Here is a 25,485-nt window from a genome sequence, read left to right on the forward strand (position 1 = left end):
GTCAACGTCGCCTTAGGAATGTATCTCAGCATCAGGAGCCCCCGCTCCCAGCCGTTCCAGAAGGACTCAGCACTCCTCCAGCCGCACCTGCGTCTGACTCAGAGCATTCCAACCTCGCCAAGTTGAGAAAATGCACTCGCCGCGCAACCATTGCACCACCACCCGCTTAAGTCAAGGTACCTTGCATTTGCATTGCATTCATAGCATATAGCTGCATTTTCCTTAGTCTTAGTAAGTATTGAGGACAATGCTTCTCTCATGTTTAGGGGAAGTAGGGTTCCCGCATCATTGTATGATAGTAGTAGTAAAATACATATGCCATGACATTAGTAATTACCTGAATAGTTTTCTGGAATTAGTTAAGGATGCCCGATGATGATGAATCTTGATGGCTAGGATAGAATGTACATGACTGGTTGAGGATGATAAAACTAACTTTAGGGCTTGCTTCTTTGAAATCCTTGAACACACGGTTGTATGTTTTCCATACTTAAGAAACTTAGAAATTTTTTATAAGAGAATTCTTAAAATGTCGTGGCATAAAATTTTGAATGATGAAAAACCCACTTAAAAAATAATATATATATATATATATATGAATGAATGAAGTTATGAATAAATGCATCGGCATATCTGTAGAGGGACACTCTGCTATGCCATGGCATATGAGTGAATAAAAGTAGTCACGGGATGACTTTACCTGACTAGCTCGGGGGTGGAAGGTATGCTCCCTTTCACCTAGAGTGTGGGATGGTAAAGTAATGGATTGACTCCCCTCATAGCAGAATTAAAGAAAAGAAAGCAAGGTGAGAGTAAATTTTGTGAATGCCATGGCAAATTAAGAAAGCTTGCTTAAAAATTTTTTAAATTTTTTAAGCATGGATTGGATACGACACGTACACACCCACACAAAGAATCTTGCCCTATGGTATAATACTAGATTTCTTAAACCTAGTCTAGCACGTTGAAGCCATATGTGCTGAGGGCTGAAATTTTATCCCATAAGACTATTATGCTTCTGAACTTGTCATGGTACTTTTGTTTTACTTATCACTATCTATTGCTTGAGGACAAGCAATAGCTTAAGTTTGGGGGTGTGATAACTCCGTAAAAGACCATATTTTGGGGCCTTTTAACTTAGGTTATTGAATGTTTAAAGGCTCATTTAGGACCATGTAGATGCATTTAGAAGTATTTAGTTGCATGTGGTGGATTTAGATTTGCCGTGGCATTTTATTTTTACAGCGGTGCTACTTTATGGGAAAGGTACTTGTCTGATGATGTGTAGGTATTGAGAGCAAGGAAAAGAGGAAAGAAAATGTCGTGACATAAGGAGATTGTTGAGCAAAATTAATTTTCCAAATTCATTCGGCATTTCGAAAGTGCTTAAAGTGCGGGAAGATATTTTTGAAGCCAGCTGTCTGAGAGCTCTGCCCGAGAAATCTACCTCGAATATACGTCTGAAGGGATCAGTGCTGCAACCGCTGGTTCCGCTGATGACGCCACCTGACCCTGCAGATCCTGGTTGTCCTTGGGCGTCTGCCACGGGATTATGCCGGTCACTTAGCCAGCTACCCAGGCTGTACCATCACTTGTCTTGCCCGACTCCCAAGCAAAGATAACCATGGTTTGGGAAAGTCAACTCTTAGTTCAAAGGTTAATTTTCCCTATAAATAGATGATGAAGCCATATTTTTAGAGATTTTGGTTCCACCCAGATTTGAGCTTAAAAAGTTAGAGAGAGAAGGTCTCATCTTTCTCCGTCAATCCTACTTATCGTGGCATTTCTCCGTGACAAGCCTGCGGGAGTGGCGTTCTAGGCATCCGAGAGGAGCTAGTTCGCTAGGGGCAGTTTGTGGTGGTCGAGGAAAGCTCCGACAGTGCACATCGAAGGCTTTTTCTCATTCCCTTAGTTCTTTGCTTTCATATTTTGTTATTTGGGTTGTAAGTAACGGATAATCTTGCTTTGTGCTTGCTTATTTCGAACCCCACCATGAACTAATCCTATTTGGTGGGAGTTCATTTTGGATGTTTAAGTTTTATTTCAATGAATGGTTGATTTTTCTATGCTATAATCTGTTTTGTTTATGGAGTTTAATGCCTTAAGGTTGTAGGAGCTACGAGAGTAGCCATTCCTTAGGAGATTCTTAGGGTTCGAGAGAATACATAGGTAACATATCCTTAGTGTTCGAGAGAAACTAGGGAGGAACTACATAAACGAGGGGTTCTAGGTAGTAACTAGGCCTAATCCACCTTAGAGATAAGGCTAGGATTTCATTCGACTAAAAGGAGTTGTGCATGAACGATAGGTTAGATGTTAATGCTACCGCAAAAAGGTATTACCGAGACATATCCTGTTATATGGACCAATAGGATCACTGCAGGGGTTTACGCCAATCGGTTTTGCCAGGGCATCTTTAATCTGTCGAGTCCCTTACTAGAGATATCATAGGGCACCTTAGTAGACTCTGTCGGGAAGACTACATATAGAAGAAAGACCATTCGGAGAAGTAGACTTAGATTTTCCTTAGTGACTCCTATCACTCACTTCCATAGTTGATTGTCGTGTGAGAAAGCCAAAGTCCTATTAATCAAATCATATATTTACATTTTATTTTTCCTTGGTATTTACATTTGTTTGCATGTATTACATTTTAATTTACCACGACATATCCATTTGCTACCACATTACCATCATTCCATTTCCACACCAGTCATTCCATTTTGCCACAGCATTATCATTTGTATATATCATCACTAACTTTACTTAGGTGACAAAGTAAAATGCCTTGACAAACCTATTCGACTTCCCCAATTCCCTGTGGAGACGATACTCTACTTACCACTTTATTACTTGTTCGATTGTGTATACTTGTACACATATCCGCACTCATTTTATAGTACCTACAAGAGCGGACACTTATCTAATATTTTTTACTTTTTAGGGGATTTTTTTAATCGATCAAAGGTAATTAATTCGAATTGAATTTCAAATTTCAAATTCAAATTTAATTTTTTCGCAACTAAGACAACCGTCAAATTAATTGGTACCGAAAGAGCAGTTCAAGGGTACTAATCCTTCCTTGACTGTAACCAACTGTCGAGCCCGACATATTTATGGTAAAACGCAGATCAGGTAAGATGGTATCCGATCAACCTAAATATTTTTTTAAATTATCGGTGGCGACTTTAACTCATTATTTCAAGTCGAAGCCTGATTCCGGGCCCAACTGAAAGACGGTTGCGACAACTTGGCGACTCTGCTGGGGACAGGTAAGTGAGTCAGGCCGAAATTAATTTCTGGTTGTCTTTTTTAGCGAAAATTAAAAGTTTAAATTTTAATTTATTTATTCGATTCCAATTATTTATCTTTGATTATTTTTAAATAAATAGTTGTACTGACGTTTCTTTAATGATTTCAGATTTTTTAAAATTTTCATCTCAGGCTCTATACCCGAGCTCCAAACCCGTTTTAAGTGGGGGTGAAAGCGACGCTCTCGTGAGAATTTATTCTCCGTATGGGCCTAGCATGTAACCTTCGGGATTCATATACCTTATGCTTTCGTGTGAATTTATTCTCCGTATAGGCATAAGGGAATGTATCTTCTCGAGTTTAACTTAGTCCACATGAGCTTGTAATGGGCTTAGGACTAAGGGTCTGGCAAGCCCAATGGGGCATCGACAAGGAGAACTTGAGTACCTTTATTTAGCACCTAAATCGGGAGACTACAGGGAATTAGAGCCCACCCCAAAACCTCATTTCAAACCCTAGGCTACTTTAGGATTATTTCTTGCTTTATTTTTTATTCAAAGCATATGAACTAGAAATGTATTAGGTTAGTATTTGTTCAAAATCAACTTGTGGGATAGAGATTATGTCCGAATAGGAATAATAAGCATGTGGGGTAGATATCATGTGGGGTAAGGACTTTTTATTTTCATAATTGTTTTGATTATTATTTTTACCTCACTAACTCTTTTCATTTTTTGTTTTCTTTCATTTTATTTTTATCATTTGCATCATTCAAAAGAGGTGTTGATCCACTAAAAATGTGTTCGTTAAACGTGAATAATCTGCATTAATGGATAAAGGGGTTATAATACAAGAGATGGAAAGCTCAGAAGTCCAACTATGGTTAGAGAATACTCAGGATGGACCTGGATTTACAATGTGCACATCACACGTCAACATTTTGAGCTAGCAAAGGTTGCAGGGGCAAGACGAGGAAAAGGTTACTGAACCGGAAAGTCCTTTCGAAAACTACGAGAACAAGATGGCGAACCCTAGCTAAGCTGGAGACCATTATTGACGAAACAAGCTGATAAACTTCGGATGGAGGGCTCCAATGGTGCTTTCATTAGGAACAAGCTCGGCAGAGAGTGAAAGTCGGAGATGCAGTCCTTCGAGACCTTTTTTTGGGGCAAGTAGCTCGTCACTTGCACAATTTAGCCAAAGAAGCCAGAACGGTTCGACAGGATATTCAACCGGTGACAGAAAAAAGACGGAAGACGAATTAACTTGTCAGGGGTTGTTCGGGATCTATACCATCAAAATGTTTTTTTTCCCTTAAGACATAACACTTTTGTCCCCAACAAGGATTATTTATAATAACAGACACATTTTTGGATCAATTCCTCGAACATTGCACACATTATGCAATTAAACATATTTTGTATTTTTGTTATTTTCATTTCTTTACATTTGCATTAACTACCTTCACATGTCTCATAAAAAATGGGAACATTTCGACCCTATTCCCGTGACCTACCACGTAGTGTCACCATATCTAGTGGAATCCATGAAGCCCCCATACCCCAAGTGGTATGATGAGAGTGCCCATTGTGAATATCATGGCAGTGTCCCAGGGAATACTATTGAGAACTGTTACGCATTCAAGAGAATCGTGCAGAAGATGCGTAACTAGAATTAAATCGACTTCAACAACTCAGGGGCATCCAAATAAGGAAGAAGATCATTTCATCATTTGTAGTATTTAGTTTGAATTTGTTTTTCTTCTTTTCTCAGTTCTTTTTTTTAAAAAAAAATAAGATTTATATGAATTTATGTTACTTTAAAGATGGTGAGCAATGAATCAAATTTGTAAACTTGAAATTCTTTGAATATCAAATGAATTAAAAAAAAACTCTGTAAGTGATCGAAGTTACAGATCTTTGATAAAGTGACATAATCAAATAATGACCCTTGATTTGACCCCAGAAGATACACTCGAACATCGTACCCTTCTCTTGCAAATAAACAATATAGCCTTCTCACTTAATAAGGCTTGGTATTTAGATGTGCACAGGTGCGGACTACATGGGGCATCCTTTTGCATATGACATTACTATACTTTTTGTTTAAGACGTTCAGTGATGATAATAATCTTTACAGATGGAATAGTCGAGTAGGTGAATCTAGTTTAGGTCAATTTCTTGGAATTTGAACTCTAAAGATGAGATTCCTTGACTTTCAACAACGCCTACACTATAACAGGTTATTCTTAACAAACTTAAGAAATCAGACCCGTATACCCATATTATAATATTATATATATATATATATATATATATATATATATATATATATATATATATATATATACAATAAAGCTTGAGCTTTCCCTCTAAAGCAATTGGTTAAACGCCCCGCCTCTATGGATAAGATTCAGCTATCCTGATAAAGGCGATTATAATATACAATAAAGCTTGAGTTGTCCCTCTAGAGCAATTAGTTAAGCGCCCCGACTTTATGGATGATATTCAGCTAGCCTGATAAAGGTGATTATAATATCTATATAATGATATTAAGTTGTCCCTCTAGAGCAATTGGTTAAACGCCTCGGCTTTATGGATTCAGCTAGCCAGACAATGGCAAATTTAAATAAGGAGTTTCGGTAAAGATGAACTAAGGGAGTTAAGGAACACCTGTTATAGTCAATCTCACACGAGCACTCAGGAATTTCATTTTTAGATCGATATTTCTGCACTGACTTTGTTAGAGGAGCCTACAAAGCTTGAACAAATGGAAGATTTTAGAGGACCCGAATTTGCTACATGTGTGGAGAAAAGGAACCACTGTTTCGAGTGGCTCGTACGCGGAGTGCTCGGGCGAACCGATCACCAACGTTGATGATGTGGATGGCTTGGTTGCCGGATCTGGGACCACCTGTTGTTCATAACTCGCGCAACTCACACAAGTTGAGGAAGGGAGAAGGCAAAAGCACTCACGTGTAAAATGAATGGGGATGCACATATTTGGTTTTGTGGATTTTTATGGGTAAATTACACCCAAAACCACTAATGTTTATAGATTTCAACTTTCAGTCTATAAACTTTACCCTGAATTTAATCTAGCTCCTAATTATTTTTATGATTTGATCTAATATTTTTATTTAATTATTATTATATTTTCATTAACATTTTTGTCTTTTCGTAGGTTTTTTATTTCATTTATTTTATCACTTTTAAAATATTAATTTTTTTCCTTTGATTTATTTAATATTTATTTCTTATTTAATATTTATTTATTATTTATTATTTAATATTTTTTACTTTTTAGGGGATTTTTTAATCGATCAAAGTTAATTAATTCGAATTGAATTTCAAATTTCAATTTCAATTTTTTCACAGCTAAGACAACCGACAAATTAATTGGTACCGAAAGGGCAGTTCAAGGGTGCTAATCATTTCTTGACTGTAACCGACTCTTGAGCCTGACATATTTCTGGTAAAACGCAGATCAAGTAAGATGATATCCGATCTACGTAAATATTTTTTTAAATGATTGGTGACGACTCTAACTCATTATTTCAAGTCGAAGCTCAATTCCGGGTCCAACCAAAAGACGGATGTGACAAAGTGTAAAAGGAAAATATACCACGTGTCACTATGTGATTGGAGGATGAATTTAATTGAATTAATATTTTATTTAAATAAAATTTCTTTCCAATCAGGTGGTGACATGCATAAAAGAAAAATATATTAGAAGAGGAGAGAGTTTGAGGGTTTGAACCATCGCTTCCCATATCTCAAATCCTATCATAGATTCTAGCGTCGTATGCTTTCTACTTAGGTCTCTGTATTTACAAAATATGTCGCATGTTCTCTGTTACTATTACGATTTCTATAATGCAGGACATATCTACATTGTATCTAGATTTGAGTCGCACAGGGGGAAGATTATGCTTCATCTTGAGCAGATAGGCATGTGTTATCTACATATCATATTATTTTATCTATTATATCTAATGATAATTGATAATATCTTATTAAAAATATGATATACTTTTAATATTTTCTAATTCAAAATTCATTTTAGTATGCTATAATAATTACCATAATATATTACAAGCCTAACAATATAAAGTAATAAATACAATATTTTACTGAAAACATCTTCAAATCTTGATTTAACTATTAAGACTATGGAATAAGTTGAACAATCTTCATAATCAAACAAAGGGTTATTGTCATCTAGCCGCCATGAGAAACAATGAAAAAAATGGTTATCGTCATCCACAGACCACAATAATCTTATGATTTTCGGCATTGATTACAATCAATTCGATTTATTGTATCAATATAATTTGATATTTTTTTATTCTAAAATTTTTTTATTCTAAATTCAGTTTATTCGTATAGTGTCATCAGTTATCATTTAAAGAAAAAAAAAATCAAATTTTAAAAATTATATTTTACAAAAAAAATTCTTAATATTGTGCAACCTTTCTTTTTGTTTTTTCTTTTAGTTTTTGTCTAACCGACGACGGTATTAATTTTAATGTTGGTTGTCGACTAGCGTTGATTATTAATTATCTTATTTTTTATACCATGTTCATTATTTTTTTTTGAGTTTTTTTTTTCGATTTTAAATAAAAATATGTTCTTGTGACAAACTTTTTCATGATTTTTGTGGCTTTTGATATGTTTTCACGAGCCTTTAGAATGAGGAGAGTTTATCAAGTGTTGCTTTAATATTTAAATGATGAGATTACTTTATATTTGCTTTAGTACATGAGACTTTTTAAAGGTATTTGAATGATGAGATAATATGATTTTATATTTACTTTAGTACATGAGACTTTTTAAAGGTAAGGGTGTTGATGAGAATGGATGTGAGATCGAGTAACAAATAAATTGACGTTATTTTTCGTTGGGAAAAAACTTGGAAAAATTGAATTGATTTATTAAGTGAAGAGTGGTGGCGGCGGCGAAAATTAGGCGGTGTTGAAGAGTGAAGGAACTGCCATGGAATTTTTTTAATTATTAACTTAAACTTCCATTAATCGGTAATATAAGAAATTAAAGTAATTATTTTTAAATCAATGACCAAATTCGAATTAACTAAAAATATAAGTGGCGATCCGTATAATGTCTTTTTTATTGAAGAGGACAGAGTCCGAGTCAGGGTTAGAACTCAGACGAATGTCAATTCAATTATCAACGCAATTGTTAATCAGTATTTTGTCATTCAATTCAACGATAATGTAAAAACACCAAACCCACCTTATGTCATTTATTCAGACAATTCCAAAGTCAGTAAAACTAGCAGAAATTTGGATCATAAGAAGAATAGAAAAGAAAGAAAGCAAGAATGAAGTTTAACTAATAAAATCCAAATTTTATTCATACTTTTAAGTAATAAAAATAATTATTTAATTTTGATTATTAACATTTTATAAATGTTTTATGCAGTCATATCCTATAAAAGCAGAAAAAAATAAAAATAACTTGAAAATATGATTATATTCATTCTTAAGATGTTTAAGAGGGTTTGACTTAGTGGATCAAATACGATAGAGTTCTTAAGTTATATTCATTCTTAACAATAACCCAAAAGTAAATTACTCCATTTTCTTTCTCCTATTTTCTTTTTCCTAATCAAAGTCACTTCACTAGTCTCATGAGTTTAGTCCTTATATATAGTAGTGTATGATACATTAAGGTCCTCATAATTTTGTTTAGGGATGGTCCAAGATAGAATAGTAATTCTAGTGAACCAAACATGCTGTTACAGCAACTCCTGTACTAATAGAAAGTCAATTTAGGTGAAAATTTTGATATTCGCAAAAGCAAGATAAAGGATGGCAGTAATATAAAAGAAATTTTCTAATTATTCAAGAAGATTCAATCATTTTTTTGAACTGTTTGGAAGCATAAAAGAATTGTCTACCGGGGATCATGAAGCGTGTTACCGCTCAGGCTACCTTGGCGGTGTTTGATGAGAGATCCCTTCGAAGCCAGAAGTTAACAAGGAAGGAATCTAAGATAATCTGCAAAACAGTATTTCACTAAACGTTGAAAACAATGGCAGTCACAGCAAGAGAAGTTGATACATGATTGATCATAACCTGAATTAAACGAGCAGCAACACATGGTAGAACCAGTAAACCAGATTCACCAAATGCACCACCAAGCTGCTCCACAACTGCCACCATTACAGGCAAAGTTTTCTACAAAAAAGGGGAAAAAAGAATGTACATTTCAAGATTAAACAATTAAAGAAAGTTTACCAAGCAGATGGTAAAACTGTGTAAAACATAGCTAGTTCAAGATAGCCACCTGGCTTGCAACAAGCAACGTGGCTATGGCATTTTCTTTCTCGGAAAAAATTGATTTATCACCACCAGAGACAGCTGACAGGCTCCTTATAGCGAGTGTGTTAAAAGCTAACAAAACGAGGTGTAAAAGCCTGGAACAAATTATGGAATTCATTCTTGAGAAGATACAACCCCGGCAGAGTGTATAAGATACGTTTAAATTTTGGAAATATTGTGGGCGATGAAAAAAATTGAAAAATAAGGGTGTTTGAGAATTATTTTGGGATCTAGGTCATTTGTTACAGTGCACGTGGAACTCGTTATAGGGGGTGACGAGTTCCATAAAATATATTAAGAAAATAGAACTCTTCATATGGAATGGAACAAAATTGTATGAAGTTTATCACCCCCTCATGGCGAGTTCTAAATTTTAATATATTTTATGAAATTCGTCACCCTTGTGACAAGTTCCACGTGCACGGTAGCAAATGGCCTAAATCCCAAAATATTTCTCAAACACCCCTATTTTTCAAAACAAAAAAAAAAATACACATGGATTATTTAGCCAACGAAGCCTATAAGATACAATCAATACGAAAATTATGCATATTAGATCCATTTTTTTGTTGCTTTTTACCAAACCTAAATAGAATACGCAGCACTTGTATGATTGGCTATAACAAACTGGAAAAAGCAATAGATTGGTAAACCCAGGTCAATAAATCCATGTCAATAAAATTATGCATATTAGTTATTATACGAGTTGCTATTGGTAAACCCAGGTCAATAAATCTACTAGTATGATCTAGGTCAATACTAAAAAGCTCAAAACTACAGGAAGAATTCTTGTTAACGAAACACCAAGGAATGAAGAATGAACATACGTTCCCATCCCAATAGCTACAACAAAAGCTGCAGGTTTAACCATCAGTAGTAGTGACCTTGACCTGCTCACTTGCATCCAAGGCACCTGCAATCATCATCGTTATGAAAAATAAGTTAACCAAATGACATGTATGTATGTAACCTTAAATAGTGTCCTTAGGACACTTGTAAAAAGAATCCTTTAAGATAAGTGGAATGACACAAGAAATTTTTTGAAAATCTTGTACTTGACATAATATCAAAACAGGCCTGAAGTCTGCTAGTAATATTATCACATCATGTGTAAGTGAAATCAATACACAGGCACAAGGAGCGTAGCCACTTTAGAACCATAACTTCTTTATTTTGTTGGATACTAAGCTGTATGTTGTAGCATATTATTGTTCTAAAGTTTAGCACAAACATATGGCTTGGTATCCAACAAACCCCACATCGCAACAATGACATGCAAAATTGCCTTTGAAATGATACAATTCAAATAACTTCGTTTCTGTATAGTTTTATCTGTAAGTAAACAAAAACAACACAATGAATCAACAAAAGCTCAGGTTACTATTCAATTCAAAAAGGTGTTGACCAAGACAACATCCTGCCCTGTATTGTTTGTTTATAGTTGGGACAAGAGCTATAAATGAATCAACAAAAGCTCAGGTTACTATTCAATTCAAAAAGATGTTGACCAAGACAACATCCTGCCCTGAATTGTTTGTTTATGGTCGGGACAAGGGCCATAACAAGGAAACACACATGACAAGTGTAATTTATGAATTTGAATGTTTTGAAGCTATTCACAGACATAAATTAAAAGATTCAAAGTTCCAAATTTCAGTATCGAGAACAGAATGTAGAAATTGTAACAGAACTTCCGAACTGCCAATATAAAATTCAAAGGAAAAGAGAAACTGTTTCATCACAATGGAAGTTAAAATTACTTGATAATAGAACATTATATGTAAATTAGAACAGGAAAGATGAAATTCAGGCCTTACTAAGCTTAGGAATACTGCACTGATCTTCGAAAAAAGTTTACGATTATGGTCAACATAGTTTGCCAACCCTGTATTACACATTTACTCATGTTTCAGACTGAGTTAGTAAATAACATGACTGAGAACTTCCTAGTTGGTGCAGTATGTGAAACAAAAACTCCATAGTATTCTGGTTGCCAGTGATAAAGCAGCAACAGCAGATCAATGACAGTTTTTGCTGCGCAGTATACTGATTTTGATGCTTGGAAGAAAATAAAAGAATGCTGGAGATTGGGAATGTGAAACTATGAAACCCAAAGATCAATAACCTTTATTCTTTCTTTAAAATAATCTTATAGATTCTTAAGTAGTGATGGGATCCCATTTTTTGTCAACAGAATTTGAATCTTGATGGTTCTGAAAACCTAACCTTTTGCATTTCAATTTTTACATTCTGGACAAGATGCATATCAAATAAGGAACTTATACCAGAATTATAGGTATCAAGAAGTACTGACAACAATAGTTGCTAGCTTAACAAAAAGACAACCTCTATAGTAGCTATTTATGTCAATCAGCCGTTCTATTATTTCATGCTATTGAAACATTATGATATGAGGGAGGTGTCAAAGGTGGTGCATTAGCATCAACATGGATACCTTGACATAAATGTTATGCAGAACCTGATTACAAGGAAAGGGGGGGGGGGGGGGGAATCCCATGCCTGGGAGGCTCACCTCTGAAAGATTCTCTTAAAACCTGTAATTGGGCAGCAAACATTACAGTTAGAAAACAATAAATGCCTAAAGAAAATTTATTCTAATACAATTTGGAGGTTCTGTTTTTATAGCATTAACTTCTCCATTCTTGGATAAACAGCATTTTTATACATTGCTAGATAATCATTTTTAAAAACACAAGCAACAACTTCTTTCTAAAGTAGTGATGCCAGAAGAATTTTCTTCCTTTGAGGAAATACTCAATGGAAATATTACCTTCCCCAAGATCAGAGGAAGCAAAAGTGTGAGAAGAAGACTTCTAAGCAGTTCTGTAGTAGGAACATGCACACCAACTCCATCAGCTATGAATATTGAGATGGAAAATGGAATCTGAAAATCATATAATCCGTAAAATTCAATAAAATCTATCATGCACTTAACACCAACAATAACGCATAAAATTCATCATCGTCGCCATTATAAGACGCATACAATCACACCTTGCTCAGTGAGCACATTTTTTTGTCTTGAACAATATAATGGTCCCAATGTCTAAAGTGCACTTTGCACCCTTGTCAATCCAGATCTTACTGATATTTTTTCTCAATAGTTTAGCTCTAATATGAAAGACACCCGTGTTACTTTAACTGATGGTAAATGATAATACTTCTAGACATTACAAAATTCACTTGATATAACTAGAAATATATTTGCTTTGCCATTACATTTTTCCACCGTATTTCTCCTAAATAAATGACACACACACATATAACTACATGTATATATATATAATTGGGTAATTGATGCATTCAAATTATGCATGGAAAGGACACATCAGACAATTTGATCAACATCAATAGATCAGAACAATAAAATACCATAGAGACATAGATAACTCTAACAATCAGCATATCATCACTGGCAAAAATTCCATCAAGATTTAAAAGGGGAGCAAGGTTATATTAAACATCCAATCAATTCCAGGAGAAAAGTTTAAAATTTAACATGAAATAAACCATAAAACTTTTTGATATGTAACTTACAATCAAGATTCCCAACATATTAGATACCACTGTCATTGCAAGAGCGATTGCCGTGTTCCCTCCAGCAAGCTGTGTATAAAAAATTAAGGCATGTTCCAAAAACAAAGATGAAGACATCAAGGAATTGGTTTAGACGACAAAGAGTAATCTGTATGCCTGGGTAAGTGCAACTCCGCTTGATAATGTTGTTGGCATACAGGTAAATATAGCAAGTCCTGTAGTTAAAACAAAACAAAAGATTAACTTATAATATACCAAAAATTCAACATAATCTTTTCCCACTTTTGTACATTTCATTGTTGAATTGTGCGGCATCCTTGGAACAATCCACCAACTTTCACGGTACTTTAAGAGCACGAAGACATAAAAAGGATGAGACCTTATCCATTTTTCCTTCCTTATTGGGCTATACTAGAATCGTTTCTTAAGCCTATGAAGAAAGTATATAGCTCCTCTGGAATGGATTGTGGACCTAAAGGTTTCTAACCCAAGTTAGAAATACAAAGGAAAAGTGTTATCTTTTTGGCATTGTTCTTTTTCTTCCATAGAGCTATAGCTATACAACAATCTGGATTCTGGATTCCACGATCCAGAATGCAATTCTGTATCTGAAATTCTGATTCTTGGGTTTGCAAAGGCCTTCATGTTGAAGTTGGCTGTTGATTAATATTATTACAAACTGAACGAGTCTTGAGTTTTCTATGCTTTTTATATTCAACTTGGGTGTCTGCAGCAATTGCCAAAAGCCAACAAAAGTAAGGGCAATAAAGTCAACCCTGAGTTTCTTTTTCATATTCTTATGTTTTTTCTTCGCAATAGTAAGTTCATCTATACCTCAAATTAGTTTGAACTTTGAAGTTGCTCAAGGTTAATATCAAAGTATTTACAGTTCCCTAACAAAAATATTAAAAGTGGCAAGACTAAGAGAAGTATCGTCAAAAGCAGTAAACTTAATTCAGCAGCAGTTATAAAAAGTAGTCAGATCCTCAACAACGCTGCCACATGCATGAATAAAAAAAACTAAATGGATAATTCCTAAATGCCCCTCCCCCCCAAAACAAAAAAGAGAGAAGGAATCCAGAATGTAATCCAGTAGAATGAAATCATCATGTACAAAAAAAATGGGCTTGTTATCAAAGGAACTGAACTTGATGGCCACTAGACATCACCAACTAGAAAGATTCGCAACCATTAGTATTGAGGGAAAAAATTAGACCTTTTGCAAACTTACAAACAGATAAGAATGACAGACATCAGACATGTTAAGTAATTAATGTTCTCAACTTCATTTTTTTTTCAAATGATAAAATTAAGAAAGAAATCACCCTTGAACAAGATATAAGATGAAGTTCTATTATCAAAATTCAAACCTGTTACAAACTCCTGAGGTTGAAGCGGAATAAGCAGTATAAGCCTTGAAAAGTATGGAGTAAACAATAGGATGGAGCACTACAGTAATAGAAGGAAATAATTATTTGAACTGTTTTTCATTTTCTTCTTTTTCTTTTGGAGAGCAAAAAGAAAAGAACTGAACTTGCTCCTTTAATTAATGCTACATTATAGTGCAGAACATTGAAATAAAACCTCCCAACAAAAGAGAAGTGCAACTTTTTAGCCCATTCTAGAACACTGAGGAAGCTCCAAGTTAAAGCAGTTTTTCTCAACTAAAGCAGCTTTAAGTGGTTAGTGTAGATAATGAGTTTCCCCTCAGAGTTCTGACTCTCTTCCCTTTATTTTTATCACTCACACAGACAAAGGAATCTATTCTTTCCTTTGATTTTCATTTTTTCGCGCCATTTCCTTTTATCTGAAACACAGTGTAGATGATGTAGTAACTCAAATTAAAAATCAGAAATCTGGTCTAATTGACATAGATAATTGCACAGAATCCCCCCATCAAAATAATAATAATAATAATATACATGAAAGAGAGAAGAGCGAGACACAAAATGAGAAATGAACCTACAAAATGAACAATGGAACATAAGAAATTTGAGGTCATACTAGCCCAAAAAGTCCTACGTGCCATGCTTTGGCAGCAGCACCAATTGCATCACTGCGTAGAGTCAAACCTGCACAATTGGTGTGTAACCCCCTAGACCCGGCCTATGCGTTTCGACTAAGTCTAGTGGATCACATTATGATTATTAAAGACATTTTTTCGAAACCGTTATTCCATCAATATAAAATCACATTATAAATAACATGAAATTATAAACAAATTATACTATCAAAATCCAACTCGTAAATATAGTACCAATAAATAATAATTTAATTTAAAACATGTCTTCAAATTCAATATCACAATAAACCGAGCAGTATTAGCAAAAGAGTTATCATTATAAAATCCGATATTTTAAAATAAGGTCCATGTCACCAAAATAAAGTCAACTTGCCAGATAAAAACATTACAATTTGATTTACTTCAAGAGATATGTTGATCCTCCAAGTGCTCGAACCAAGGTATCTAACCAACAGTATCTGAAAGGGGAAAACATTTTCAAAAGGTGAGTTAGGCTCAGTGTGTCCCAACATTTCCATAAAATCACAATAGGTACAAATCATAGTCCAGTAATCTCATAAATTCGTAAAAGAGTTTAACTTTTTGAAAATCATAGTTTAAACCCTTTTCTGGTACACCATCAGTAGTTCCCAAAAGTATTTTCCATATAGCTTACTTTATGCACATAGCAAAAAGAAAGCCGACTTAAGGATAGGCTATGAAGCTTGTATCCTTAAGCCCAAGTCAATAAGTCCATATAGCTTACCCTAAGCACACAGCAAAGGAAAGCCGACCTAATGAAACATCTTGGGGCCCTCAAGAGTCACATTAGGCCCAGTTAGCTTGATCAGAGCTATTCCATCGTATTTCAATTCCAAAATTCAATTGCACCGTGACATAAATTCCATAAATCCACAAACATGGTAATCATATACCATTTCAAAACAAAAATTAGATAGCAGCCATATTCCATAAATTGTCACATTAAATTGGTGCATCCATAAAACAATAGCCAATGAATTCGGTGTACCACATATTAAAACCAATAAAACAGTTCAATAATAAGTAGGGAACACACCTCGACAATAGGTTCAAATAGCAAATTTACTGATTGCTGGTTTCACCACGCTCTGCTACAATTTTCGAACGGGTGAATACTGGCACACGTGGTTTAACTGATCTAGAAGAGCTGGGTCGAGCTGTCGAACGATCCGGAGAGTCTCTTGTACCTTCAAACAATAATAATCTATCAGTCCCAAATCCTATTTAATTGTTCAAAGCTAGTCTTCTTAAGTATATAAGCATTTTTCGAGTTTGACTATCAATTTGGGGTATTTCGAGTCTGAATTTGGCCAAACGGATTGCGGAAACGGAATCAGGACGTCGAAAAATATAAAGTATGACTTTTCGAAAATTCAGATTCTTGGTCAAAGTCAACCACTTTGACCGTCGATTTGGAGACCTTCGGGTTTGAATTTGGCGAAACGGACTGCGGAAACGGATTTGGCACGTCGAAAACTATCAGGATAGGTATACTCGGAAAAGATTTACGGTCGTTTAAGGGTCGGTCAAAGCCATTTTAAGTTTTAGTCAAAGAAAGTCAACGGTCAACGGTCGGGTCAACGGTCGGGTCGGGTCAACCCGGTTCAGACCGGTCAAACCGGTTCAAAACTGGTCAAATCGGTTTTCCAGCAGCTCACTCTCCCTGCGGCGGCGCGTGCGGCGCGTGAACAGTGCCACGGTGTCGGAAAATTCCCGGAAAAATTTCTAAAAATTATTTTGAGCGATTTCGAGATACTTACAACGATCGGTTCAAATTTTTGAACGGCGAAGAGCTCGTATTTCAACTCGGCCAAATCTTTGATTGCTCCACCTCCTCACGCGCCGCCGTCGACGGCGAACAAGGTTGACACCGGCGGACTCGCAACGACACAAGGAACACGATGGTGCAGGAGGTGTCGTAAACGGAACAACGATTGGCGGTGAATTTAAGTTTTTCCCGGCGATAGAGCTAAAAAAAACGACGATGCTTTGACTGAAAATTCCCGACGTTTGGCAGCGTTTCACTTCAATTAATTTGAAGGGTTTGTTCCTCGCTTGATGATGAACACAACGGTTGTTTCAATTTTACGATTGGACGTCGAACGGCGTCGGAATCGGGCTTGGAAGTAAGGGTACGAGAGAAGGAAAATTGAGCAAATTCTCAATTGTGTTTTCTGATTTACAATCAGAAACCACGCTTAAATTATAAGCCTGCCGACACTCCTTGGAGGAATTCAGGGCTTGGTCCCTGAATTTCCTTCAACTTATAAAATGGCCTATAACTTTTCATAAATTTTAGTTCAGTCATTAAATTTCACCAATTTTCACAATTAACGTCCAATTTCAATTAAATATTATTTTGTAAATATTCGGGTTGTTACATGGTGGCTTATAAGGGATGTGTATCATAGAACAATATCTTACCATGAGACAGAAAGCAGCAATGCTAAAATCTTACCTGAAACAACAAATATACCAAATGTGCTAAATTTTGACAAATGATATTTATCGGCAAGACAGCCAAGGGTAGGATTTGCAAGTCCAAATGCTACTCCACTAGTAAGTGCTGCATGTAACATAACAAACACAACCAAATTCTTGTTATTTTGGAGAATGAAAATATCATCTCACAAAAAGAAGTTATTAGAAAAACAATTTTTAAAGCCAAGGAAAATTTTCACGATTATAGGAAAAGAAAAAACTTAACATATTCGCATATTCCTCTTTCGGTTCAAGTCACTTTTCAGTAACACGAATCATCACCAGCCATTAGCAGGAACGAGAAGGTCATATTTTAATCTACCTACTAGAGTAAGTACTGGAGGCGTTATTACTAAATAGTGAGGATTGGTTCAAGTTTTCTTTTAGATCATATAATGAGCAAAAATTTCTTCCCCGAGGTAATAAAACTAGGGGAAACACACATGATAAGTTGCCAATGAACAAAAACTATAAAAACATTGCCAACGGACAAAAATGAAAATGTAAGACAAAAAATGAGAAATAATATTATAAAATGCAAAATCGAAGCACTAACATTGCCAATAAAAAGTAAAAATTCATTACCTAGGGGAAGGAAATTATTGGAAGTAAAATTTATCAAAGGCTTTGTCCAATTTAATCCATTAGCTAAATCTGAACCATGAATCTGCGACTCAATTCAAACTTCGTAAGTTTCAAAAGGATAAAACGTGAAAAGAAATAGTGAAAGTGAGAGTATAAGCTTCATTTCTAAGGGAACCTCGTCGGACGGTTTACAGGATCTGATGAGTGTTGAAATGGAACGATAAGGACGGTTCCGGCGAGGAAACGGCGTGTTGACGGCGGCAAGAGGCGTCAAAATAAGGGATTGAATGGTTCCCGCCATAGATCTCTCAAACAATATCCGGAAATTGTGGTGCTTCAACTCTCCGGTCAACGACTGTAAATTCTTTCTCCCTAGGAAGTAACACAAATTTCATTTTTAAAATAAATAAATAAATAAAAATAACTAATGGTCCGCTTACCCTTGGGTTCAGGTTCAAAAAATGTTTTAAATTTGGTTCAGCCCACCATGACGGTTAGCTTTGTTTATACGTCATAAAATATAAAAACAAAAACTGTATTAATATTTCTATAATGAAACTTAAATAAAATTATATATCTTATTTGATTTAAAATTTGAGTATTTAAATTTTAAAAATATTATATCCCAAGCTTAACTAATATGATATGTATATTCCAAAAAACTAATAAGAAATAATTTTATAAGTAAGTTAAATCATTGAATCTTATTTATTGATTTGTTATAGAGAAAATCGCCTCAGTGACCAAAAATGCCTTATAATATACGATTTTAACCAACTTTTTTTGGATTTGCCAAAATGACCAACAAAATCGCAACGCGAAATAAAAATCGCAACGCGATCCCCAGAATCGCAAATCAGTTTCCAAAATCGCAACGCGATTCTTGAAAATCGCAATGCGATAGTACAAATTCGCATTGCGATTTTCCAGAATCGCAACGCGAATATGAAAATCGCAACGCGAACACATAAATCGCAACGCGTAGTTGTAAATCGCAACGTGTATCCGTAAATCGCAACGCGTATCCGTAAATCGCAATGCGTATCCGTATATCGCAACGCGTATCCGTAAATCGCAACGACAATACGTAAAATCGCAACGCGTATCCGTAAATCGCAACGCGATTTTTAAAGCGCCATTATAATCGCTACGCGTATTTTATTTTCAAATTACAAAAACGAATATTAAGACAAAATCCCGTAATCGCAACTCATAACCTAAAACCTAAAATCACAACTCAGTCCCATCTCCATCTCTCACTCTCTACGGCGAAATCCATCCCCATCTCCGAAGATTTCCGTCCCCACCTCCGGCGAAATCCCTCACAACCATTCACGGTCAGAAATCCCTCACAATATTCAGAAATGGAAAATCAACCTCCGAGGGTTAGTTTTTTTAATTATTTTTATTTTGAAATTTTTGCATTATTGTAGGTTTTTCATATTGAAACTGATGATAAGTTTACTGGTCATTTCAATAATAGATTAACCATTTCACTTATATTTCATTTCGCGTTACGATTCTCTCGTTGCGATTTTCATTTCGCGTTGCTATTCTCTCGTTGCGATTTTCAAGTTAGTATTTGTCTTTGTCTTTGTTCTGTCTTTTGGTTGAAGTAATGCAATCCATTCAAGTTTCAATTTGCAGAAGAGTCGCAACGAGATAAATGAAAATCGCAACGTGAAAATCACTATCTGCAACGAGAAAAATGAAAATCGCAACGAGAGAATCGCAACGCGAAATGAAAATCGCAACGAGAGAATCGCAACGCGAAACCAAAATCGCATTGCGATTTTCATTTCGCGTTGCGATTCTCTCGTTGCGATTTTCATTTCGCGTTGCGATTCTCTCGTTGCGATTTTCATTTCTCTCATTGCGACAGTCATTCTCTCGTTGCGATTTTCATTTCAACCAAAGACAAAACAGTGTTGCAAATTTTAGTTTCAAGAATAAACTACTACTTTTTATGTTTATTGTTTTTGGTATATCTTCACAGTGTAGTTTTTGGTATATCTAACTTGGTATGTTTATTGTTTTTGTAGAAATTTTTTTCGGCTTCATTGACATTAAGGAATAAAGTTAGCCTAGCCACTACAATTGCTTCGAAGCTTTCACCTGCACAAAGACAATTGTTTGAGGAAACCTGCTTCGGGCCATGGCTGAGAGTACAGCATTCGGGTGGAGATGCTAATTTGACCCATTTGTGGCTTCAGACCATGACATCAAATCTACCCGACAGTATACAACGTGGTGAGGAAGAGATATGGTTTCATTTTCCACCAGCGTATACTTGTTTTGGGCGGAAGGAGTTCTGCTTAATCACTGGTCTACGATTCGGACACGATGATGTAGGCCGGTACACTCGTCATATCGCCCGCCCATCATGGTTATCCCGGGTTTTTCCGGATGAGTCAATGGAGAAGCCGAACCTACACGTCGACGACCTGAAGAAATTGTTTAATAAGAAAGCTGGTTTCACTCGGATGGATGACGTCGATGTTGTCCGAGTATGCCTTCTACTACTTGTGTATGCCGGCTTTTTAGGCAGAGAGGCCAGACAACCTATTCCTCGGGAGCTAATAATATTGGTAGAGGACCTGAATGCATGGAATCTGTTTCCGTGGGGTTCGTATATATGGAAAGCTACCTGGACTAAGTTGTCTACTGCCTTTGATGACCGCAAAAGTTTGCGTGGCGATGGGTCGAAATACACTTTGTCAGGCTTTGTTTGGGCCTTTAAGGTAAGAATTTCTATATAATGTTTCTAAAATTATAATTAATTATTTAACAATTACTAATTTTGTTATTATATTGTTTGTAGATTTGGATATTCGAGGCTTTCCCCAGCATGCGTACATATGCAATAAAAACGTCAAATGATATTCCCAGGGCTATTTCCTGGAAGAGGAAAAATCTGTTGGATTGGGAAGACTTAATACCATATGCGACAATAAATAATGTAAGTTAACACAAATACTTTCATATAATATATAAACAAGTTATTAATAGTAGACGTTTAACTTTGTTTGAGTTTTTATATTGTTAGGAGGCCAACATTCCATTACAAAGACTGACACCCACGGAGGAAGAGCTTGCCACTGATTGGTGGCAAGCTAGTCAGAGTTTTTTGATGGCACGGATGATGAGCAGCATCCACTTCCTCCAATTCGAGAGCCATCACCTCACCCAGAGCCATCACCCGATCGACCCGACTATACACCTCTAGAACGAGAGCCATCACCTATCCCGTCACATCATCGAGCCTCTTCTCCACCATCACCTCATGATAGGCGACCGGTAAAGAGGCCACGACATTTATCTCCTTGTTCTCCACCTCCACGGGATGAGTTACGTGATGAGGTCAATGCCTTGCGTGAGGAGATCGGTACTCTACGCGATAGCGATGGTGCATGGCGTGTGGAGGTGTCAACTTTACGTGGTGAGGTTGCCGCTCTACGTGAGATGATAGTATCGTTGCAGAATGAGGTTCATACTCTACGCAACGAGGTAAGTTTAAGATTTTCCATATTTAACTTAATGATAAATTTACTCGTAATTTCACTTAGATTAGCCATTTCACTTAGATTGCTTAGTAAATTTATTCGGTTGCTGCCAATTCTGCTAAACTGTGTATTCTTTAACACTGTGAAATTGTATTTGTCTTTGTTTTGTCTTTTGGTTGAAAGTAAATTTGTTCGGTTGCTGCCAATTCTGCTAAACTGTGTATTCTTTAACACTGTGAAATAGTATTTGTCTTTGTTTTGTCTTTTGGTTGAAAGTAAATTTGTTCGGTTGCTGCCAATTCTGCTAAACTGTGTATTCTTTAACACTGTGAAATAGTATTTGTCTTTGTTTTGTCTTTTGGTTGAAAGTAAATTTGTTCGGTTGCTGCCAATTCTGCTAAACTAATACCCTGAAGTCAGTATTTGTCTTTGTTTTGTCTATTGGTTGAAGTAATGCAATCCATTCAAGTTTCAATTTGCAGAAGAAGAAATAGTTTACTTTCGTAACACGAAACTTAAAATCGCAACGAGAGAATCGCAACGCGAAATGAAAATCGCAACGACAGAATCGCAACGCGAAACCAAAATCGCATTGCGATTTTCATTTCGCGTTGCGATTCTCTCGTTGCGATTTTCATTTCGCATTGCGATTCTGTCGTTGCGATTTTCATTTCGCGTTGCGATTTTGGTTTCTCGTTGCGATTCTCATTTCGCGTTGCGATTTTAAGTTTCGTGTTGCGAAAGTAAACTATTTCTTCTTCTGCAAATTGAAACTTGAATGGATTGCATTACTTCAACCAATAGACAAAACAAAGACAAATACTAACTTCAGGGTATTAGTTTGAAACATATTTTTCTTTGTTATCTGATGCATTTTGTGAACTATGATAGAATAATGACTTGGGTGAATACAATGCAAGTTTGAAACATATTTGTCTTTATTTTCACTGTTTAAATATCATGTCTGTTTATTTACTGATTTTTGTATTTAATTATTTAGCGGCCCGATAGAGTGGATGCTTTACGTCGGGTTATGCTTGCATGACGGAGTTCACGCATCAGACAGCGTGCACGTGCTATTAAGTCTCCGTACACCCCAATAGTGCGAAGACACCGCAAGAAGAAGCCCGACTCGCCTGTCATCCCTCAAGAGTCCACTCCTATCGTTGAAGAGGCCCCCCTATCATTCCTCGAGAGTCCCCTCCCACCGTTCAAGAGGCCACTGTCATCATTGAAGAGGTTCCTCCCACCATTCAAGAGCCCGATTCACATGGCGTCATATATAGGCTTCTTGAGAAACCCTCTGACGTGCCGGACATAATGGATGAGAGTTGGCTCTCGTATAAGTTACCGGCCAGTACCATTCTGGTATCGGAAGTGGAGAGGAGACAACTACCAGACACAATTCTGGATAACACCCTTTGGGCTAAGACCGCAGTTGATTTTTATCTACATGAGCGGAGCCAGGGGTGTTTCACTGACATATGCAAGCTCACCGATGATATCTATTTGTTGCTTGATCGGTCTTGGTGGGGCGTATTATTAGGGGTCGAAGACAATGGCTATTTCGATGGGGGGGTAAGTCTTATATTTTTCTTATATTTCAATTTGATTAATTTTTTTTTAAATTTATGTAAGTCACTAATATATGTCTTTTTTTGTAAAACAGCATATCGATGCGTGGGTGACACGTCTTCTAATAATAAGAAAACTTAAGAAAAATAAAAATACGATATACAATTATGCCGACGTCTTTTAACGCCGTTCACTTGAAGAATGCACGAGATGAATCATTTGATTTGGGCAATGGACAAGCTAAACTTTATCCTGCATGGTGGGAGGTCGATAAGGTTAGTATTTATTTTAGATTGAGTTTAAAGGTTTTATAAAATAAGTGCGCAAATGAATGAATTATTACTTATGATTGCAGGTGTTTATCCCTGTTTTGGAACGTAAACATTGGATTCTCGTCGAGCTTCAGCTCCCATCCCTTAAGACAATAGTGTATGACAGCATGATAAATTACATATCATTGGCTGATTTAAGAGATATTATTAAGGGATGGAGCTCTCATTTGGCTAAATTCTTGGATGCGATCAATTATTGGACTCGTTCTGGAAACAAGAAGCCAAAGAAGCTCAATATTACAGTTATTAGAGACGAGACCGCGCCACAACAAACGGAAGGAGCCAGAGGAGATTGTGGTCCTCTCGTATGCTTGGCGTTGGAGCATTTGACGACGGGAAGCACCAAGTATCTACCTCCCACCGATAGAGATAGAGCTGCAGTAGGCTTGTGGTTTCGGCATTATATGGCTAAATCGATATATACGAGACGCTGCCTACCTGCATCCGCGTTATAAAAATGTCCATAAACAATTGGTAAGTTTATAGACTTTTGGTTTGAAAATGTTTGGTTAAGTACCTAGAATTCAATAATTTGCTGTTTGTAGGTTTTAGATGTGTAGAAAGTGTTGTTTGAGCAAATGTTTGGTTTCTGCAGGTTAATCTCAGAAGTGAACTGCGTGAAAATGATGTATGGCTGCAAAAGTTGATTCAATAGTTTAATTGATTGTTTTTTGATTGTTTAATTGATTTGTAAAAGTTGATTCAATAGTAGATGATTGGAAATAAGAATTATTGCTTATTTTTTGATTGTTTAATTGATTTGTAAAAGATGATTTGTAAAAGTTGATTTGTGTAATTGATGCGAACATAATTCTTATTTGTGCTTGTTTAATTGATTGAAATGTAATGGTTGATTTTGTTGATTTCAATCTGCATTATGTTGAAGGCAAAAATGACTATCGCAATGCGAAATGAAAATCGCAATGCGAAATGAAAATCGCAACGAGAGAATCGCAATGCGAAATGAAAATCGTAATGCGGAAATGAAAATCGCAACGAGAGAATCGCAATGCGATTTTCATTTTGCATTGCGATTTTCATTTCGCATTGCGATTCTCTCGTTGCGATTTTCATTTCGCATTGCGATTTTCATTTCCGCATTGCGATTCTCTCGTTGCGATTTTCATTTCGCATTGCGATTTTCATTTCGCATTGCGATTTTCATTTCCGCATTGCGATTTTCATGTTGGGATTTTCATTTCGCATTGCGATTCTCTCGTTGCGATTGTAATTTCCGTGTTGCGATAGTCAAATGCATGCCTAATAAGTGATAACAACTGAATAACAAGAGTTGGTTAAGTCAAAATGGTTGGCCTGAGTCATTAATTCAACTGAAAATGTTAAAAGTTCACACATAAAATCCACATAATACAACGTTTGCATTTAAAAATCACCTAAGTTAACAGTCCCAAAAGGTGAAGCCAATTGTGATTGGGATTTTAAAGATGATTGCCTTTTGCTTGACACCATATGAGCTTTGGATTTTGATGAGGATCCATATTTTGGTAGAGGAAAAGATGATTTTGATGGCACTGGTGATCCACATGTCAACCTTGTATGACCACTTTCCTTGCACCGACTACATGTCGATCTCTTCTTCTCTTCACCCTTAGACGGTATACGATCGTGACTTTTTGGTCGGCCAGGTAGCCTTCTGTCCATGGCTGGTGGCAAAACTGTTTGTAAGTCATCTGGTATGTCCCACTCAGAAGGATGTAGAATAGGGTAGACAATCTCGGCACAAGTCTGTCGATAAACTTCTGTAGTGTAGCAATCCATAGCGTATGCGCTTGAATCATCTTGGTTTAAATG

General features: G+C 36.1%; 1 protein-coding gene across 1 annotated transcript; it reads right to left on the minus strand.

The window, feature by feature from the left end:
- Nucleotides 1-9,094: 9,094 nt before the first annotated feature.
- Nucleotides 9,095-18,656, minus strand: LOC120130730 (probable sodium/metabolite cotransporter BASS4, chloroplastic). Its single transcript, XM_039147897.1, has 14 exons — nucleotides 18,439-18,656; nucleotides 18,264-18,345; nucleotides 17,656-17,763; nucleotides 15,158-15,225; nucleotides 14,524-14,602; nucleotides 13,310-13,368; nucleotides 13,154-13,222; nucleotides 12,387-12,500; nucleotides 12,129-12,150; nucleotides 11,413-11,480; nucleotides 10,423-10,508; nucleotides 9,561-9,690; nucleotides 9,350-9,451; nucleotides 9,095-9,271 (listed from the first exon to the last, which is right to left on the minus strand). Exons 1-14 carry the CDS (start codon nucleotides 18,562-18,564, stop codon nucleotides 9,197-9,199), a joined length of 1,188 nt encoding a protein of 395 aa, XP_039003828.1. The 5' UTR covers nucleotides 18,565-18,656; the 3' UTR covers nucleotides 9,095-9,196.
- Between the last annotated feature and the right edge of the window lie 6,829 nt (nucleotides 18,657-25,485).

This window comes from Hibiscus syriacus, unplaced genomic scaffold (genome assembly GCF_006381635.1).
Source record: "Hibiscus syriacus cultivar Baekdansim isolate YM2019G1 unplaced genomic scaffold, ASM638163v2 tig00110548_pilon, whole genome shotgun sequence".
Lineage (NCBI taxonomy): Eukaryota > Viridiplantae > Streptophyta > Magnoliopsida > Malvales > Malvaceae > Hibiscus > Hibiscus syriacus.

Excerpts from the sequence above, each read along its gene's own strand:
- LOC120130730 (XM_039147897.1), bottom strand. The coding sequence starts at position 18,564 with ATGGCGGGAACCATTCAATCCCTTATTTTGACGCCTCTTGCCGCCGTC. Across the intron at positions 12,151-12,386 it reads TTCCTCTGATCTTGGGGAAG|GTTTTAAGAGAATCTTTCAG; the intron begins GTAATATTTCCA and ends GCCCAATTACAG. Across the intron at positions 9,691-10,422 it reads GTAGCTATTGGGATGGGAAC|GCTTTTACACCTCGTTTTGT; the intron begins GTATGTTCATTC and ends AATTTGTTCCAG.